The sequence below is a fragment of the Fusarium fujikuroi genome, chromosome FFUJ_chr06 (assembly GCF_900079805.1).
Source record: "Fusarium fujikuroi IMI 58289 draft genome, chromosome FFUJ_chr06".
NCBI lineage: Eukaryota > Fungi > Ascomycota > Sordariomycetes > Hypocreales > Nectriaceae > Fusarium > Fusarium fujikuroi.
The window spans coordinates 887,435-900,669 of NC_036627.1; the positions used below are offsets into that span (position 1 = coordinate 887,435).

Sequence of the window (13,235 nt, forward strand, 5' to 3'; positions counted from 1 at the left end):
AGAGATTAATAATAATAGAGACCCTTTTTATTATATAAAAAGCAGGCCTAAAATATAAACTTATTAAAGCCTTTCTATTTCTTATAAATATAGCTATAAAGAAATTGCTCTTTAAGCTGCCTTTAAATATAATAGCTATTATAGCAATAAAGAAGCACTATAAAAGTCTTATTTAATTAAATTATAGCTTTTTAATCTTTAAGGGTTTAATCTTTATAAGTAATATACTATTTTAGGCATTCTTTCTTTATTATTATAGTTAATTTAGGCTTTTTTATTAGCTTTATTTTTTTATATTTTATTAATTTAAGGATTTTAATAATAATTATAATTAAAATCTTAATGCCTTAATTATTAAGCTTATTAAAGATATTAATAAGTGTTTTTTCTTTACTAAATTAATTTATATTAACCTTAGCGATAATTAGGCCTTAATTTTCCTTAATTTACTTTAAAGGCTGCCTAAATTAAGCTTTATTTTTAAGCTAAATATTAATAAACTTAAGGAAATATTTATTAAGCTTAAAGCCTCTCTTAATTATATAAAAATATATCTTATTAATTATATATTTAGGAATATTAATTAGAAAGTAGATTTAAGGTATAGTTTTTATTTCTTTATAAGGTACTTTTAATATTATTACTAAAGCCTAAATTGCAATATCTATTTTTATATATAGTATCTTCTTTATAAGGTTAAGAGGAAAAAAATAGTATAAAAATTACTTATAGAAAATAGCTAATAAAATCAGTAAGGATACCCTATTTAAGTTTATAAGGGTAGTTGCTAATCCCTGCTTGCCGGCAAAGACTTTTAAGATGAACCTCTGTAGACTTGAAGCTCTTTTCTGCTTTGTCCTATCCCGAGGCGTAGACAATAGACAGTTTCCCCCGAATGAAAAGCAAGGATATGTCAAAAATAGCAATGGTCAGTTCTTGATCCATGTCTCGAAGGCTAATTGGGATAATTATCAACGTGGATTTTAATTACTTGCTCTATAAACGTCCATTCCGTGCACTAACGCGAAGACGGGAGTCCACCCAAGTTAGCAGACGATCTCGTAAATTCGTGCCAGTGAGGACCTAATAATAAAGATCTAATCATTCTAATGTTGGGTTGACTCCGCTGATAATTTCATTCCATCGATCGACCCATTTCGGTTTCTTTTTCTGTCGTTTCTGGGACTCTAAGTGGACTAGTCGTCTCCTGTATGATAACGGCTGCCATAAAAATAAAAAAAATAACCGTCGCAATATGTAATCCTCGCAGTGATCTTCCATTTCTTGGGTTTCAACGAGGCTGGGCGAACTGGGGTATCTTGATGCTCCTCTGTATTCGGCTCCTTGTCTCCCCTTATTAGTGGTTCAAGCTGTCCGCAGCCCCCAGTCTTTAGAACAGCAAACGCCTAAAGTGCCCCATCCACCTCCGTCATCCAATCTCCAACGGGCTACCACAGCGGCGGGCAGCATAGCACTAGGCCAAAAGTGCCTGACCGCACCATTCATTCATAGGTACATTCTATGAACCAAACCATCTATCTATTTGCAGTCGCGCTCGCTCCCGACCACCACCAGAAACGTAACTCCGCCTCCTTGTTTCTATCACTCACCATCTTGTCGCCATCATTCACAAGCTGTCGTTGGCATCTACTGTTTCGCCATACCCTTCTTTATTCTGCTGCCTTGATCTCATTCTTCCTTCTTCTTATTGTATTGGCTCTTTTTGCTGTTTGTGTTTCTTGGCTTGCAGACCTTGTATTTTAAGCTCTTTGTCAATCTTGACCAACCGTCCGTCACCTACCGACGCATTACTTTCTCCGCCGCCGATCTTCATCGCCGAACCCGATAAATAGCCCGGTACACCTAATCCTATTGCCACGTCCTCCCAGTTCTACTGTTGCCAACGCCGCCGACCGCTGGATTTCCATCAAGCATCACGAGGTCGTCCAAGAATGCTTCGATAGTCGAGTTTGGCTGAAAACCCCAAACACGACATGGATGGGACATATAATAACCCTTATGCGCAAGGGCAGTCGCAATCTCCATTGTAATTATCCTTCGCAGATATCTAAAGTTTCTCAACGTTAATCCGCAATCGCTTCTAGATCTCCCCAAACGCCTGGAGGATATCAGGTCAACGTCAACCGTACCAAGACAAGGAAATGGGTCCAAGCGCCGACTCAGAATTACGATGGTGACGACTGGGGCGCCGACGAGTTCGAGGATGACGAGCCACCGCCGCCTCCCCCGGTTCCTCGAGTAACAACAGGTCTCCGACCGGTCGGACAACGAACCGAATCATTTGGACCCTCCCCAAGATTAGCTGCCGCTGTCGCTTCCAGTTCTCGTAGCTCAAGCAACGCGCCTTCGCTACAGCTTCAGACGAACCATCCGGATGTGCCCAACCCAGGCCACCCAGAACAATTCCATAATGTTTCGTCGCCGGTTTCAGGACGAACCGGATCACCTGCTCCTTTGTCTTCAGGCCCTGGATCTTCGAAGGCGCCCAGTTATCATCAACAGCCCGACGTACGATCCTCTACCCCGCAGAGCACCGCAAGTTCCGCTGCTCGTGGTTCGCCTTCAATCCGACCCGATTTTCGCCATATAGATGATGAACGTAAATTGGGCGGGTCGCCGTTGTCCATCGCAGAGAATATCGCACCGAGACCCGATGGCCGCTCTACACCCCCAGTCAATGAACCGAACCAGCCAGGATACGGTCGAGAAGATGGCCCAGCGATTGATAAGGTCCAGAAGCAGCCAACGTTTGATGCCATTCTTGCGAAGCGTGAGGAGCTTGGTTTAGGATCTCAGGGGTTGCACGATCCCCCCACTTTGGATAGCATTGCTTCTCCAGAGCCTGCTAGTCACAAGGAAGAAGCTGTGATTCATTCGCCTGCAGACATAGACAGGAAGCGATTATCTGTCAGCCCGCAGCTTCCCGATGTTGCGCGTATGTCAGTATTTGGCGCTGATTTTTTCTCCTCGGGAAGCAAGTCGAGCGCTGCTGCCTCTGCCCAAGACCCGACCAAGCAAGACCAACCTTCAGTTCCCAGCCAAGCAACTGATAGCCCCGGAAATCTCGCAACTTTGGAAGAGAAGCCCAGAGAGAGTGAAGACAATACTAGCACTCCTGGACCTAACAGCAGTACCTCTCTTGCCCCTGCGAATGACCCTCGAGCTGTTCCACCTCTGCGTACACCGAGCCCGAACTCAAAGGGACTCTTCCCATCACCTAGAGAGCCTGCATCAGCCACCGACTCCAAGATTACACCCACAGAGCCTCTGCACCCTCGACAACCGGATTACTCTCCATCGAACTACGAGCCAAATTCTGCTTTGACACAAGGATCATTGAACACATTCAATTCGTCGCCTGTTAAGGAAAGTGACGTCTTGAGTGAGGAAATCATGAGGTCCCTTAGCCCCATTGCTCCAACACCAAGCTCTGCAGTGTCTCGACCTTTGCCTGATAATTCTCAGTCTTTGACACCAGGCGACCGAGGTGTCACTCGTAATAGCAGTTATACCCTTAGCGATTATGATAGCTATTGGGCCGATTCAAACCAGAAACCCGGGCAAGATTCAAAGATTGAAGCAGAAGTCCAAGAGAAGCCCAAGACTGAGACCTCTCCAGTTCATGAGCAGCAACAGCAACAGCAACCAATTGTCCAACCACTTTCTAGCGTCGTGGTGTCTGCCGAATCCCAGCCTACCACTCAACCAGAGTCACCAAAGTCTGATTCACGGCGTAGATTCTCTTGGGAGGCTGGTTTCGATTCCCCACCAAAGATTCTCCCTGTTGAGCCGCCCTCTGGTACTTTCAACAACGAAGCTCCTCGCCCAGCTTCTCCTTCACCTCTAGCACCAGTGGGAGTCCCATCTCCGAAGGACGAGGCTTTAGATGTTGCCAGCCAAACTAAAGAGTCACCTCAAAATGTCGAGACTCCCAGAATCGTCATCCCACCTTCTGGTGGCATTTCTCATCAAGTTTCCAAAGCCAGCACGCTACCGCCAAGCCAGCAGCCAGCTACTTTGGAGCCTCCTTCTCCCGTCTCTATCGAGAATGACGATGCTACTCCTCGTGCCGTTGACAATCGTCGTCCATCTGTTGCAGAGAATAAATCATTGACCCAGGTACCTTCAAATCTTACGTCAGCATCGCCACCCCCAGATAAGTCGACCAAAGCTCTTCCTCCCAGTCAGTTCCCTCAGACTACTCCATGGCGCGATATTATGAGCCTAGCAACACCCGTTCAAAGGACTCTCAAGTTTGAAGCGGGTTTAGCTACACACCAAGCGTGGGAGTCAGGTCTGGAGAACTGGCTGTCTAATTTGATGACCGAGCATCCCGAATACGCGAACGGAACTTCCTCCTTCTCCGGAGCTGGGGTGCCCACAAGTCAAAAGGGACACGCATCAGGTCCCAGCCTTTCTCACAATCAACAGCCGTATTACCAGCAGTATCTTAATGCAAGCTCGCCTACGACAGGGCCACCACCAGGGCGATCTCGACTTGGCGGATCCGTGCCATCCGGCACCAGCGGCTTCGGCAACTCGAGCAACCAGATTGGAACCAAGGGCAAGGAATTCATGCAGTCTGCTGGAAAGATGGGCAAGGGATTGTTTAGCAAGGGAAAGAGCAAATTGCGTGGAACTGGGGACAAGGTATTTCACTGACGCTTCTCTTTTTAGAACCTGTTGTGATGGGCTTCTTCCTCTTTTTTTCTCCCTCGGAGCAGGGTTACTGTTGGATTAAATCTCCTTTCGTCATGCACTTCGGGGCTGATGATCACTCTTGACCTTACCTTATGATGAGACGGGTGTATGAGATAGGAATTCTACGACGCTTGTTCCCTTTTCTCCTCCCGCATTGTCATCCATCATGATGTTGCCCATCCATCAGGCTATGTGACAAGAGTGTTTATTAATGTTTCTTTGGTTGACAGGGCGAACCAACATCTCCGGTGCAAACAAAGTTCAAAGCTGAAAGACGCGCATCGTGGGGTTTAGATCGTCTCACAAGATCCCGCGCTGATGACTCCTCCGAGAAAGACGTCGTGATCTCGAGGCCTTCGACCCAGTCGTATCATGCTCCCCAGTCCTCCCAATCTTCTAGCATGCTACAGTTTGGCTCTGTGCCATCGACTGGCGAATCAGGTAAGAGACTTGCTTCACGCGAGAGCTACGGGCCTCAGCTCTCACAAGATCCATCTGCTCCTGCTTCTACCTCTGCCTCTGCCTCTGCCTCGGCTTCTATTTCCGCTCCCGCCAGTAAAGAAAATGATGATAGATCGCAATGGTACATTCCAACTCCCATCGATGAGTCTACTTGGGATCCTTTCAAGGGAACAGACCTTGCCAAGGGTAAAGCTTCTGAGCAATCAGGAGCCATGTTTGCAAACCCAGGTCATCCTCAGGATGTTTCCAGCACCCAAATGCCATCCAGTAACCCAATGTCTGGCGGGGCTACTCCTACGCCTGCCAGCGGCGGTATTCGTATGGTGCCTCCAGAGGACCCTGCTGGCCCATCACCTCAATCGACGTCTGTTTATTCATCAGTTATCCAGGCCCCCATGACAAATGTACCTCAGTCTCAAACTACGACTCAGCCACACGATCCCCCGGCTATGGTTCAGCGTCATTCCTCTTTTGTTGGACTACCTCCCATCAGAAGAGGGTCGACTTTTGACGTAAACTCGAGATCGACGGCGACTGAACAAAGGACCACACAGCCTATCGCTGAGCATGTTTCTGCTGAGCCGGAAGACTTCGATGAGATTGCTCGTCAGCAGGGAACACTGACATCTGAGGTTACGGTCGGCTCTACATTAGTTGGGACAGATTCTATCATGGAAGAGAAGTTCAAGAAAGATGCGGATGGATCAGAACCTCAATCACCCCCTCCGCAACAATCCCCACGCCACTCGCTGCAGCAATCGCCTCCCAGGGGACCACAGCATCCATTCCAGATGCACCCAGTCCAACCCGGGCCTATGCCACCGCAAACTCAAGGATATCAGCCTCCGACGCTACCCTTGCTTCCACCTCAGCTTATGGGTGGCAACCCCGTTCAAAGGCTTCCTCCGTCTGGTCCCTGGAAATTGGAGGAAAGCCACTTGTCTGAACCTCTTCACCGCGTTACTCCTAAGCCTCAGGCAGTCCCACCATCGGGCCAATGGAAGTTGGAAGAAAGTCACTTGGCTGAACCCCTTCATATGGTTAACAGAAATCGAGCGGGCACGAATGCCTCACAGGTTTCACAGGTCTCGCAGCGTTCACAACGTTCACAGCAGTCCCAACATGATCCTTTCTACGGCTATAACAAAGAAACTGGAGATGTTTCCCCTTCTCCATCCTCGACTTCTACGGCTAATAGGCATCATCAACGGCAAAAACCTTCAGAAGTGCCACCTTCATCGGCCAATCGTTACCCTGGCCTCTTCCCTGGTCATCAACGACAGCCGAGCGGTTCTAAAGATGTTCACCCTGGCCCTGGATCTCAGTTCATCAGACGCTTTTCTCAGGAGGGCATCACCAGGACTGGGACGAGCGACACTACTAACGAAGACAGGGGACGTTCTAAAAAGGCCTCAGCATTGTTGAAGGACATTGGACATCGGTTCAGGAAGAGCTCGACTGAGCGACGAAGCACGCCTGTGGATCACCATGGTCAGCAGTTCCATCCTCCGCAACAACAGCAGCAACTCCACCCACCGCACGCTGACGTCCATCATGATGCGGCTTCCGTCTCAAGTATGACGACGGACGGAACACATGACAAGAAGAAGTCGAGAGCCAGTTTCATGTTAGGCCTGAGGAGTAAGCAGAGCCGAGAACGGCTTTCGATGCCTCCCCCTCTACGCCCAGATGACAACAGGCCCGCGACATCGACGGAAGAGAGAAGGGGATCTCGGCTCAACCCTGACTTCGATCCTGCTTCAGGTCAGTATCGCCCTGCAGGTCCCCCACGCGCAGCTACTTCGAACTTGGCCAACGAGATGAGCCAATCTGCTACTCCTCCGTCAAAGAAGCGATTCTCTGCATTCAATACCAAGGCTGCTATGACGAATGTCTTCAATCGGCCAAGCAGTGGTACATCCTCGAAGCCTGGTACACCCACCTCCTCAAGGCCGATCTCAAGTCACCTGGGAGCTCAGCAACCAGTTTCCCTGGAGCGCCCTCCTCATCCAGACTTTGAGCGAAGTAGCACTGCTGGCCCTACCTTCAACCAGATCCTTCCGACTCCAACAGGTACGCCGCCTGTTGATGCTAATGAGCGCCGCAAGAGACGAGGCTCGGCTGCTGGACTGATCTCCGGCCTTTTGGGACACGTCCACAAGAGCAAGGAGTCCCAACAGGCTATGTCATTCCAGATACAACAGCCTTATGATCGCCGCGCTTCTGGTTCCCAGCTTGGTACCCCTCACCCGCCGTCCCTGCAGACACAAGGGCGAAGACCTTCGGGGCCCCAACTGACCAGCCCTGTATTTCCAGGGGGGGAGCTTGGGAGCCCCCAAGGCACTGCACCGCCATTGGCTAGTCCCCAACCTCAGAGACCTCATCAATTTGGTGACCGGCAGTCAATATCTAGGGAACAATCCCCGATGTCATCTGCCCGACCTCTATCTGGTGGGATAAGAGATAACCAGCACGCTCAAGCTGCCTACCGCAACTCACGTCCATCACCTCTGGGCTTTGGCTCTTCCACACCGGCAGGAACCCCTCCTATCGGATCTGCGACTGATCCCAGCCGCCATGGGACTCCACAGACACCTTTCAGCGTGGGACAGGGCTTTCCGGACGCGCGAGCTGGAAGAATGCGATCGATCTCACCAGCTGCGTCCGCAATCCGAAGTGCCCCAACAACCCAGAGCTCCTTCAACGTTCCAAGCACGGCTTCAACCACTCAGCCGTCATTCCACCATGCGTCACAATCTTCGCAATCGCTTGACAAGCTCGCACATGCAAAGCAGGAGGGAACTCGGATCCAACGACCAGTCACAGACTCTCCAAACATGTCCTTCAGACATGAGAATAGGGCTAGCCATGGTGCATCAGATAATGACATGCCCTTATCTCCAGTGTCGCAAATGTCCAAGACGGGCCCGCCGTCTGTATCGTCGATGGCTACTCAGAGTCCTCGTCTGAATATCACTACTCTGGCTGCTGGGAGACGACAGTCCTCCCAGCTTTCACAGCCTAACACGCCTGTTGTATCTGCAGTGTCTACTTCTCCACAACATCAGACCTTTGCCAACAGGATGGGAGTCTCACCACCACAGCAACAACAGCAGTTTCCTTCTGGATTCCAGCAACAGCCTGTGAATGCTGAGCAACAGGCACAGCATCAGGTGAACCCTCAGCATGGTGGCTACCAGATTACTCCAGGTCAACAGTACGAGCCCAATCTCCGCCAGCCATCTGCCGGTCAGCCTTTGCCAGGCTCACACCCACAAGCCACTTCTCCTGGCCGTCCACCTATGCAGATGCAGCACTCTGGTTCAGGTCCTCCAGTCCCCCCAAAGGACGGCTCGGGTGCTTTCCAGCAACCTCAGATTGCCAATCAACCAGCTCGCCAAGCAAGTCCGGGAGCTTCGAAGTGGAAGGGTTTGAGGAACCGCATGTCGGCACAGGTCTCAAACAAGCCAGCAGCGAGTCAAGGAAAGGGCGAGAACGACAAGCTGACTGCAAGCAAGATCCTTGGGGCATTTAAACGAGGTTCCAAGGAGAATCGGCAGTCAATGGTCATTCCCGATCTGCAGGCTTATCAGAACCATGAGATGCGGCCTGTGCAGCGACAACAGCAGCCCCAGCAGCAATTTGCTGGTCAAGTTCCGCATGGACAGACCCAGTCTCCTCGACCATCCTCGCAGGTCAGCGGCCAACCTTTCGGACAAGTGCCAACTGCTCGCCCGTCATCTCAGTTCAGCAACCAGAGCATGGGACAAGCGCAGACCAAGCGCTACTCATCAATGTTTACCAGCCCAATTATGCCACAGCAAGAGTTCCGAAGTCCTTCGGGGGCGTTCGCTTCAGGTCCCCAAGGAATGAGCCAGCCACAGCCTGGTCATCCGTATCAGTCTCCTCCTCAGATGCAGGGCCAGTTCCCGCCGACACAGTCGCCACAGGCTCAATACCATTCCCCGCCCCAGCCCCACGGTCAATTCCAGTCTCCTGTCCAACAGCAGGATCACTTCCAATCACCTCCTCAACCGCAAGGCCAGTTCGTGCCTCCACCCATGCAACAAGGCCAATTCACGTCCCCCATACAGCAGCAAGGTCGATTCCAGTCTCCCGCGCAGCAACAGGGCCAATTCCCATCCCCCCCACAGCCCCCGGGTCAATGGCAGCCTCAGATGCCTTCCCCCGCTGGACAATTCCCACCATCTCAACAAAGACAGGCTTCTTATCCTGGCCAATGGCACGGCGGGACCATTGGTCAAAGCCCAAATACGCCCTCGTCATATAGAAGTCCTCAGCACTCTCAGTTCTCATCGCAACCCCAAAGCCCGCAATATGGGTTCGCGACAGGACAAAATGTTCATGGGGAGGAATCGCCCCCTGTCCATGTGTCAACGCCTACTCAGGTTCACTCTCCTACACCAGTTCACGCCCCGTCGCCTCGTCCTTCACTGTTGAATCTGCAAGCTATGGTTGCTGCCAACCCTGAACACGACCACGCTCAGGAAGGAGAGCGTGAGCACTTAGATGCTGCTCCTCGAAATGATCCCAATGCAACTCATCAGGGAACCTCCAATATGCAGAGGTTCAACAGCGACAGTCCTCATAGTGGCAGAACCAGCGGGAGCCCTAGAGTCGGTGGAAACCCTCCATCAACGCAACACGTTTCTCCAAGAGTAGGCACAGAGCAGAATGGTAGCTCAAAGTCCCGGGCTCCTAGTCTTCCCATGCCTGTGCTTGCTGGGGGCGATTTCATGGGAGGCCATGCTGCGCCGGGTACCAGTTCACAATTCTCACCCAAAGCAGAGGAGTCTCAGGGCGTGTCGCTCAGTCCCCCATCTGGTGCACCGGGCAGTGTCAGCCCCAACTCTACGAGGCAGTCTCCATCAGGTGGTAGTGATCTCGGCCCTCCTGAGCCAAAGAGCAGGGGAGGCACATCGTTCCACGCTGAGCTCGAGGATACTGAGGATGCCCGGAAGCGCACATTGCGAATTGATTCGCAAGAAGAGAAGATTCACTACGATCCCAATGCTGACTCAGATGGAGAGGTTCCTCCTCAAATGAGTGCGACTAGTTATCCTGGACAAGAGTGGAATCCCTACGGCATGCCCGAGATGGGTGACTGGAACGAGGCGACGGACCGCTAAGCCATTCGTCGCTGCCTGTTCACCTACCTTTACACGCACTACCTACTCATATACGCCCAGCATATGTCATGCTTCTACCTCTGCTCGAGATTGTTTCTTAGACTGCCAGTCAACCCAGCGATATAAGCCGACCTGTAACGGCCGCCCTTACCCCAATTCTTGGATATATATATTAGTTCATATTAGCCACTACTGGATATATCAGTGATTGGGGTTTTGTTTTTTGTCCCAATACAGCGTGGCGTCATGGCTGTACATATATTACTGTCTATGCATTTACAGAATTTGTCAAGAGATGGAACGAAGGGTAATAAGAGAATGGAGAGATAGCATGGAAGGGGTGGAAAAGTACACGCATTACGCACATCTAATCCTTTAATCATTTATATATACATTTACACTCCTTATGGGCAGGTTAATAAAAGTGTTTTCCTCTGCCAGAATGTGAATCCCTTCTTGACTGGACTCCAGAAGTGAAATGTAGCGTCCGCCATATATGGCATTATAAAATTGTAAAATTGCTCAATATGAAATTAAAGCTATCAAAAGTCCAAAGAAGCATTCCTGAACGGTATCAGGGCCAGAATGACGGCCTGTGTATAATACGCAGCGCGATCAACAACACCGCCTGTCAATAGCCCAACCGAGCCCTGCTTGTTCTTTGAATCCGTCTGTCCAAATACCATGTCATCCGCGTGCCCCAACTCAACACCCTCTTTCAGCAATTGACAAGTCTTCTCTGGTAGAAAATACGCCGAAGTCCGTGCCTTGCCGACCTTGCCATCTTTTCCAATGATAACAATCCAAGCAAAAGAGCAGATGGAGCCGTTGTGAGTTTCAACACCGCCTTCGATGCCAACCCAGAAATCAGCTTCTGATCTGGCTGCTTGAGCGTTCTGAGCTCGATTTGTTGCACCTCGCAGAGTCTCTTCATCTGAGAAGGGCTGATCTGGGACGCTGGAGTCTACGCTTATGCCTTGAAAGTCATAAGAGTCTGAAAGCATTTGTGTGAAGCCATCGCGGGTTGCTTTGATTTTGGGGATATTGTTTGAGGCAACGACCACAAGCTTTTGCTTCTGAGGGGGCTCCATTCTTGGTCTTTGTAGAGCGAATTTCTTGGCGAGGACGTTGATTATGGTTCGATTGTTTCGAGATGTGCTCATGCCTTGGCGGTCAAAGGATACTATCAATGGGTAACTAACGTAACGTTAACCCTGGACACAATCAGTTTGTGATTTGTTGAATTGACTGACTGAGCTGAGCCGAGCCGAGGGTTTTGCAGTGGTTGGCTTGGGCTGTGTTCCCCACCTGTAGCCGCTATTGGTAGATTCAACAGCTGTTATCAATTCTATTCAGAGCAGAGTCACGATAACCATGTAAGCTATTTCCCTAGCTTTCGATGACTAGTCCGAATTACTTATCAAGATTTGCCACTAAAAACAGTTTGTTATAGTACCTATCTAGCCCCTATCAATTCACCCTTGACCACTAGCATGAGTAGGTAGCCTCAGCTATGGTACATCTAGCCAGATTCTCACTCCTCCCAGGCCATATCTCAAGATCCCCAAACTTTAGACCAGTCTTGTTCTCTGATCCAATCTTCAACGCTTCCGAGTTGAGGAGGCGGGTTTAGCTGTATACAGATCAGCTTCCATCATTAGCTTGTCACAAATATTAAGGGAAGCTTACCTCGTTGGGATGAACAGCAGGAGAATCATCACCGCCATGAAGCCCGATTTCGTTAGCGAATGCAAAGTTGTCTTGCAATTCAGCCCTCAACTCTTGTTTGCAGTTAAAGCTGAATTCTCCGGGTGGTATGTGTAATAATTCAGTTTTGTACCCCGTGACTTTACTAAAAAATTGTACGAATTCCCGTAGTGTGATCCAGGCACGATATCCGGCCACGCTTTTCCCTGGAGGGTTTTGAATTAGGGCTCTGACGAACGGACCAGAATCTTGGTCGTGTGATATCAGAGGAACTTTGGTATCTAGATCTATGTTGTTTGCGAATTGTATGTTTCCGTTCTGTTTCTGCTACAATGTCAGTTTGAATATCATTGGATTTGGGCAGCTGTTGAAATCAAACCTTGGTTGGCTGAGCCATTGGATGAGTCAAGAAGTTGCTGAGAAAGTATCCAGGGAGATATACACTCGTCTTAGCCCAAAGCTCTGGCTGGTTTTGTTCACCATACTCTTCTGCATCTGCCTTGGAGTCGTGATGACAGACATTTGTGTACTTTCCTCTCGATAATTTCGTCGGGCCCGGAAGTGAAGACATGATGAAGCGTTCTAGACTTGATACTCTGGCAGCTTCATCGATGATAATCTTGAGTTGTTGGGTTTCTTGTCCCTTTGTCCACTCGTTGAGAGCTTGTCCCTGCCTTGGTTTATTTCTATTCTTTGGATCGTTGTAGATGCCCCAAAAGTCGCTGACTGCAAAGATGGCATTTGCGTCTTGGAAGGCTTTGGCTAGTGAGGACCTGTCGTCCAAATTGGCTTGGACTACCTGGGCACCGCGGGCCTCAAGGTTCTTTGATTTTTGGCTTGAAGGGTTTCGAGTGATACCACGAACACGCCATTCTGGATCGTTGAGAAAAGAGTTGACAACTGAGCCTCCTTGGCCGCCTGTTGCACCGATGATGACTATGAGCTTTTTGGTGGTCATATTGAGTGTAGGTAGGGAGAGAGAGAGTATGTTGCTTGAGATGGCAATAGTCCATTACATCTCTACCCATATATATCCCTGAGAGGATATAGTCGTTCATTCATTATTAATCGTCCCATTCGCAATAAGTCTCATCACGTTATTCTCATTTTCATGCCTGCCTCGCTGTTGGCTTGGTATTGGTTGGTTGGTTGGTTGGTGTCTCATACAGGAACGGTTCCACTAAAGTCCGCTCC

General features: G+C 49.5%; 3 protein-coding genes; 1 reads left to right on the plus strand and 2 right to left on the minus strand.

The window, feature by feature from the left end:
- Positions 1 to 1,994: 1,994 nt before the first annotated feature.
- Positions 1,995 to 10,334, plus strand: FFUJ_05628 (uncharacterized protein; the record flags this gene model as incomplete). XM_023578860.1 has 3 exons in its annotated part: positions 1,995 to 2,047; positions 2,106 to 4,671; positions 4,953 to 10,334. The coding sequence occupies 3 exons, from the start codon at positions 1,995 to 1,997 to the stop codon at positions 10,332 to 10,334; spliced, it is 8,001 nt and encodes a 2,666-aa protein (XP_023431803.1).
- A 542-nt stretch (positions 10,335 to 10,876) lies between these two features.
- Positions 10,877 to 11,497, minus strand: FFUJ_05629 (related to hypothetical protein yjjx; the record flags this gene model as incomplete). The annotated part of the gene is made up of 1 exon (XM_023578862.1): positions 10,877 to 11,497. The coding sequence occupies one exon, from the start codon at positions 11,495 to 11,497 to the stop codon at positions 10,877 to 10,879; it is 621 nt and encodes a 206-aa protein (XP_023431804.1).
- A 392-nt stretch (positions 11,498 to 11,889) lies between these two features.
- On the minus strand, positions 11,890 to 12,999 carry FFUJ_05630 (related to nitrogen metabolic regulation protein nmr; the record flags this gene model as incomplete). XM_023578863.1 has 3 exons in its annotated part: positions 11,890 to 11,967; positions 12,024 to 12,365; positions 12,421 to 12,999. 3 exons carry the CDS (start codon positions 12,997 to 12,999, stop codon positions 11,890 to 11,892), a joined length of 999 nt encoding a protein of 332 aa, XP_023432788.1.
- Between the last annotated feature and the right edge of the window lie 236 nt (positions 13,000 to 13,235).